The 6,567-nt window shown below is 50.7% G+C and overlaps 1 protein-coding gene across 1 annotated transcript in view; it reads left to right on the forward strand.

Moving 5' to 3' along the window:
• Positions 1-1,302, forward strand: part of LOC104507701 (angiomotin-like protein 1) — a gene marked incomplete at its 5' end in the record, with an annotated part of 29,781 nt that extends 28,479 nt beyond the window's left edge. Inside the window, 1 exon segment of the mRNA XM_010149065.1 lies at positions 1,176-1,302. Within this exon segment, the coding sequence (XP_010147367.1) occupies positions 1,176-1,279 (104 nt within the window).
• Positions 1,303-6,567: the final 5,265 nt, after the last annotated feature.

Below are 6,567 nucleotides of genomic sequence, written 5' to 3' on the forward strand. Positions count from 1 at the left end.
AAGATAAAATTACCCTTGAAAACACACCTGCTTACGTACTCAGACCCTTCTCTTTGTTTCAACTTAAGCCATGCTTACTGAAGGCACCATTTCCTCCCTAATTTTTAAAGAAAACCCAAGGGAAAAAAATAAAGAGAAAGTAGATTTTTTTTGGGGGGAGCGGGGGGGGAGTGTAAAGAAATACCATTTTAATTATTTTTGAAAGGTGGAAGCTGCTGCTTTGAAGCTCTAGCAAGGAAGACATTTATTTCACACATATTGTTTTGAAAAAGTCAGTTTTCTGCACCTTCATCTTGTCTCAAAAACAAGCTTCTTCTCTCAAAAATTCCTGTGTATCATTGATGATAGGGCTAAATATCACTGTTTCCTTGAAACTCTGGATTACTGTGTTTTGGGCAATCCAGATGGGCATTTGTTCCTAGGTAGCCTTAAATTAGCCCTTCAAGCTTTTCCTGGGTTTAAGAATTTAAGAGTCCTTCTTCTCCCTGAGTCTAACTGTGTCAAGAACCGTGGTGACAAAGATAGACACCTAACGACCTTCATCATACATTGTGATAATTGGCCATATCCATTATCTGAGCCTGTCCCTCTGGCAAAGTAGTGTATTTTAGATTCAACCACCTACCTGATTAGAATCATAGAATCACAGAATCACAGAATGATTTGGGTTGGAAGGGACCTTGAAGATCATCTAGTTCCACCCCCCCTGCCATGGGCAGGGACACTTTCCACTAGACCAGGTTGCTCAAAGCCACATCCAGCCTGTCCTTGAAGACATCCAGGGATTATTTATGTACCACCATCGTGACGTTTTAAACTAAATTTTGTACCTGAAGCAGAACAGGAGGATACATGCGGGGAGCTACCGTGGGTCAGATGATGAGTAGCAACTTGGTAAAGGGATGCAGATGCTTCTCTCTAGGGCCACAGCTAAAGGGGCACTTGCGTCTGTCTCTTAATTACCACCTTGGTGCCTGCCCCCGGGGTCTGAGCATACCCCCTGTCATTGTGCAGGGAGTTCAGCATTCCTCCTGGTCAAATTTGGCTTTTAGTTTGTAGGACGCAGCTAAGACGTGCCCCACCATCAACCCCCCCAAAAAATAATTTATGCTTGCTTTGAACAACTTGCTGTTGAATTTGGGCTCAAAACCAACTTTCCCTTCTTTCCACTGCAGAGAACTCCAGCCACGGGAGGCTGCCCGACAGCAAAGGCAGAGTGAGTGGCTTGCTCCACAAGCCCGAGTTTCCAGATACGGATATGATGGAAGTCCTCATCTGAGCCGAGGATGGCATCTGGGGTTTTGTGTGCATATGGCCAGGTCCAAGGGGGTCCTCGGTGCACCAACCTTAAAAACGAACCCTGAGACTTCAAAGAAAGACACAGAAAGTTTGTGCCCAAAACGAAGCTTGAGGCTGGTATGTTGAGACTTTGGACCAAGTGAGAAGTCAAGAGCTCCAAAGAGGAGTGGTGAACTGAACATCTGGGATTTTCTGAGCAGAAAGGGGTGTTGAAAGCAGAAGGTGACGCGAGAAGGGGATCGTCGAGGGAAAAGGAAACTGCATTTTCTGGTGTAAAGAGAAGGCAGCGAAGTGACAGACTGCGTGCACGGTGCCGCTCTGTTTTCCTGCCTCTCTGCAGTTGGGACAGGGAGCGAAATCCCGGCTCTTTTGAGGCCAGAGGGAGTTTCTGGATAACCCAGGAGAAACTTGCATCTTCCTCAGTATAACTCATTTCTCAAAAGTATCCACTGCTTCATTTCAGTGAATCGCTGGTCCGTAGACGTACATGGCGGGTTCTTGTAAGTGTTTGTTTGAAGTGGCGTGGTGTGGTTTTCCTGGGCAGGCAGGTCAGGTGCCTCTTTCCTGGCTGGACAAGTGTTGCTCTTGGAGCTGGATTTACAATGCAAATATTCGTGTCTTGCAACCTCAGAACTTGCTGAGACTCTTTTTTTTGGTAGGAGCAGTTGTTGGCTGGGATTCCCACGGAGGACGAATGCAGGAGGGGGGAGAAGGACCCTGCTGAAGCAATCCCTTTTGTAAGGATGGGAAGCTTTCAGGAGGGAGGGTCGGGGGAGGATCTCGGCAGCTCCCCGAAGGGCTGTGCAGTGCAGCACTCGTTCAGAGGGGGGTGTGTGTGGGGCGTTTTCAGTGGAGCTAAGCTGGGCTTGCATGTGAGACCAGAAGATGCCTCTTACTGTGCACTGCTTCATAGTAGTGGAAGAATCAGTGTGTTTGTGGTAAGAACAGGATTTTTCCTTATTTTCAATGCCTACAGCCAAATCCTACCTCCCTTGAGCACACACACCTGCTGTTCAAGCTGACATGGGACTGGGCATTAAGGGGTGTAGGATCGGGCCAGGAAGGATTGAACTGCAAAGCAAAGCAGGAGCATTGTCTATTTTCTCTGCTGAGCTGCAGTTTCTTTTCACCTTGTTTTACCCAGGATGGAACATGGCTCATTTTCAGCTTCGTCCCTGGTTTCTGTAAGAGCTGGCAGCTCTCTGACAGCCAGCTCACCAGCAGCGTGCTTCCTGCATTGCACGTGCTGATAGGGAAATTTTCCTCTTGGGGGTATTTTTGTGTTGGTTTTGCAGTTCCTGAACCTTGTGGTGCACCGTAATGACGTGAGGGAAAGCTTGGTTTTGGGAAAAACGGTGATGGGATTTTATGGGACGTTGACTAGAGTGGAAAATTGATGGGTGCTGGAAGTAACCCTGTGCTCAAGGTCACCCCTTCCTGTCGGTATCGAAGCAGAGCCCTTGATCGTGTGAACGCCAGGCGCGTTAAACTCTGCTGAAAACTGAAGTCCTCGCAGCCTCAACGCCGGCAGGGGCCGGAGTGCCGTGCTCCCTACTGCCTGGTCGATACCTTTCGTTTAAAAACAAACCGCCTGCGTTAAACCTGTGCACTTACATTTACGTGCACCTAGAATTGGACATGCACCGGTGTTGCCCTCTTTCTGGTTTTTGCCCCTGCTAAACAGTTGTGCGGGCAAGCAAACTGCATGTCTCGTGTACTAGCTGCTTTGCGTTGGGAAACCAAATGTGTAAAACCCTTGGAAGTCGTCAGGCAGCTTAATACATGCCTTGTAAAGTAACTTTATGTCTTTCCCTGAAGTTAATTTAAAGGTTGTCGGCATAAAAGCCAGGGCCCACGCGCGGCGGCAGCACTGGATTTGCCTGTGTGGCCCTTCCTGGCGTGTCTGCAGTGGGAGCGGGGCAGGAGGAAGACAAAGCGAGGGTATGCAAGTAGAACAGTGGTGAATATTTCATTCCATCGTGTTCCTCCAAGGAATAGGGATACCCAGGTGCTTGGAAGTTCCTGAGCATTTTATTACCGGCTGTACTATTTCTTTTGACGAAACTATTTTAATAATCGGTGTATGGGCAGACAGCGAGGCACCCAGCAGAAACAGGGTTGGATCGGCGTGCGTCATCAGTTCTGTTCCGTAGCGGCGCGGCTCAGCTTCTCCAAGTACAGCATTCCTCCTCTTCCTCACGGAGCCCACAGTCCCTCCAGTCTCTGGTATCCCGGGGTGTGTTTACAACCGCTGCTGCCCCAGGTTCGTGGTCATTTATAGGGAACTGTTAGAGACTGTGGCGTAGGCAACTCTCAGCGGCTTTTGGAGTCCCAGCTCAGCTAAACTCCAGGGTCCGTTCTCCTCAGTCCCGCTGAAGTCAAGAGATGTTAGTTTTCCTGGAGGAAAACCAGCGTGTCTCCCCCCCAGCCCGAGCACCAGCAGGACTTGCGTGGAGCACTGCTGCCATAAATCAGCCCCCCTCAGCAGAGCGGTGCAACTCCCTTTGCGCTGGTTTTCCCAGCTCTCTGCCCTGTTTTGTGTTTTGGGAAAATGTGCTGTAGCCATTCCAGGTGACGTGGGTGACGAGTTGTAAAATACTGTCCTTCCGTATCGCCGTTGGTTGTATAGAGCAGTCGGTGTACAGCGTTGTACAGCTGGAGGGTTATTTGTACATAGGGGGGGAAATGAAGAACCTTGTGTGTGACCCACAGCAAATATTGATATTGTTGGTCAGCCAAAGATTTCGTATTCTTTGCTGTTTAAACTTGTGCCTTAATATTGTATATAATAAATGTGTAAACATGTTCCTTTTCTCACTTTCCCAGCGTGGGTATATTCAGTCTCCAAGACGAAAGGACTCCTCAAAGAGTTCACTAAGCTTTGCACCCAAGGTGCTGAGACAAGAAAGTGACACCTGGGGCACTTTAAGGTTGCCTCTCCTCTCATTTTCGTAGCGGTTAAAGAAAGGCCTCACGCCAGGAGTATGTGGGCACGAAATCAGTGGGTCTGCAGAGCAAAGGACCAAACCGAGCGGCTTTGCCAAGCACGAGCAGCAGGATGTTCGCGAGATCGTCGTCACCTGGAGGGAATGAGGATGGAAACTTCATGAGATGCTTTGGCAAAGATCTGAAGATCCTTTAGGATTCCCGCTAGGCACAGCACTCCTCTTGGCTTTTTTTTTTTGTGTTCTTGAGGGTCTGGGGCTTCTGATGGGGTGAGTGAGATACCTGAACACCTTGTAGATCCAGTTGAATCAGCACCGGTCAGCCTGACCCGTCTCATTACTCCACCTTCCAGATACGGCAGTTGGAACTACTTTTAGTGCCCTGGCTCTTTACCACCGAGGGCAAAAATATGGTGATTGCTGAGATTGTGGCTTTTCAGCTTTTTAAATTCAACGTCCTCCGTAAGGAGTGAGGATCAGGTCCCATTTCAGGCTGTCATGGGGGCAAGGGCAGCGCTCTGGCCTGGTGGAAATACTGCTCGTGTGTTTGCTTATGCGACTGAAATAAACGGGGGGGCGGGGAGAAAAAGCTACCCAAGTGTCTGTCTTTCAGTAAGGCAGGTTTGCTCAGCAGGCTCTCACATGCTCTTCTAAGTATCTGTTAGGAAATTCCTGAATCAGGTCCCGGGGGAGCCACAGGCACGAAAGGCATGACAGCCACTAAGGGCATCTCTGGCCTACGGGCTCTTTTCTGCCTGGCCCAGCCTCCTCTCCCCAAATCCTCGCACAGACTAAAAAACCAACCTGCCCAGTGCCAGCACAGACCCGGGAGTTCTGCAGAAACCTGGGCAGTGGTTTGCTTCCCCCCCAGTCCCTGCATCTTGTGTTCCCCGTGTGAGCACCGGTCAGCCTGACCCACCCCATTACTCCACCTTCCAGACTGGAACTACTTTTAGTGCCCTGGCTCTTTACCACTGAGAGCAAAAATCTGGTGATTGCTGAGATTGTGGCTTTTCAGCTTTTTAAAGTCAAGATTCGACAATCAGATGTGGGGCTTAACTTGGTTTTTCAAGGCTACAGGAGAAAAGATATCAACAGAGGCCAAACCAGTATTGGGGTGGGGAAAGCCTCGTGGCCAGCTGCGCTCGGGTATAACAAGATGGGGGCTTATCCTGTTTTGGGGATGTGCCTTCACCACGGGTGCTCCAGCCGAAAACCAAGAACTGCAACGCTGTCTCCAAGTTAAGTCCATTTTGCATATTAACCTCAGGGCAAAGAACAGTACAAAGAAGCAAACTTCAGGGTCAATTTGTGTAAATGTTAGAATCCCTGATTACTGCACGTTCCCAAAAGTACTGGACAGTGGTCTTATCACTGCATACAGGGAGAGAGCTCAGAAGAACCCAAAATATTAACAAAATTGCCAGGTAGAGGCAAAAATCACCAGTCCAGTCCCACCAAAACAATGAGATCTTTTCAGGACCCACTTGGGTTTGGTGCACTTTGCGGCTGCGACGTCTCCTCTGCTCTGCTTTGTTACCATTTCCAGGGTTCGCTCTTCCCTGCATTGCGGGAACGAACATACACACAGCGGTGAGGCGCGTCCTAGTGGAAAAGCTGTGGCTTCTCGCGTCGCTAATTACCTCTTGGAGCTGGACCCGAGGCCCGCTGCAGCGCAACGTGCGGGACGTGCAGACATCCCTTGCCGGCAGGAAGGATCGCCGTTCGCCACGGGGACCCTCAATCTGGGGTCTGGATGCAACCCAACGACCCAGGCTGGGTTGGAGCATCCCGCTGTGTTCCTGGACGCCCCTGAGCCAGGGTTTTGGGTGCCCTGAAGAGGAGGAGTTTCTCTGGGGGCTGGGAGCCCCGGCAGGTTGGTGGTACTTGGTGGGGTCTGTGCCAGGCTGCCTCTCCTGGCCTGCAGCAGTGGGGAGGGGCTTGAGAGACCTGCGTGGGCCTGGAGCCCCGTCTGCTTACAGGCCTTGTTATTCACAGGTCACAGCAATTTGGGACACACTCCTCACCCCGCGGGACAGGAGTGCTGTTCAAAGCAGCCTGGGGGGAAAAGCAAAGTGCAGGGACGTGCCCAAGGTCCGTGCTGAGCTGCTCCTGTGCTGGCACTGCACTGCTGTGCCTGGCATGGACCACCCTTTGAGCCCCAGTGCCAAACTGGTGGGCCCACAAGCCCGAAGGTAACACCCCCCACACACACACACAGACCAGTGGGGAAAGCAGGGTGCCCCGTGCAGAAGCACGATACCCTCCCGAAAGCCGGGTAGAACATGGGCAGCTGTCGGTGCCCTCCCCCCCTGATTAATGC

This window comes from Eurypyga helias, unplaced genomic scaffold, assembly GCF_000690775.1.
Source record: "Eurypyga helias isolate BGI_N326 unplaced genomic scaffold, ASM69077v1 scaffold14353, whole genome shotgun sequence".
In the NCBI taxonomy this organism is placed as follows: domain Eukaryota; kingdom Metazoa; phylum Chordata; class Aves; order Eurypygiformes; family Eurypygidae; genus Eurypyga; species Eurypyga helias.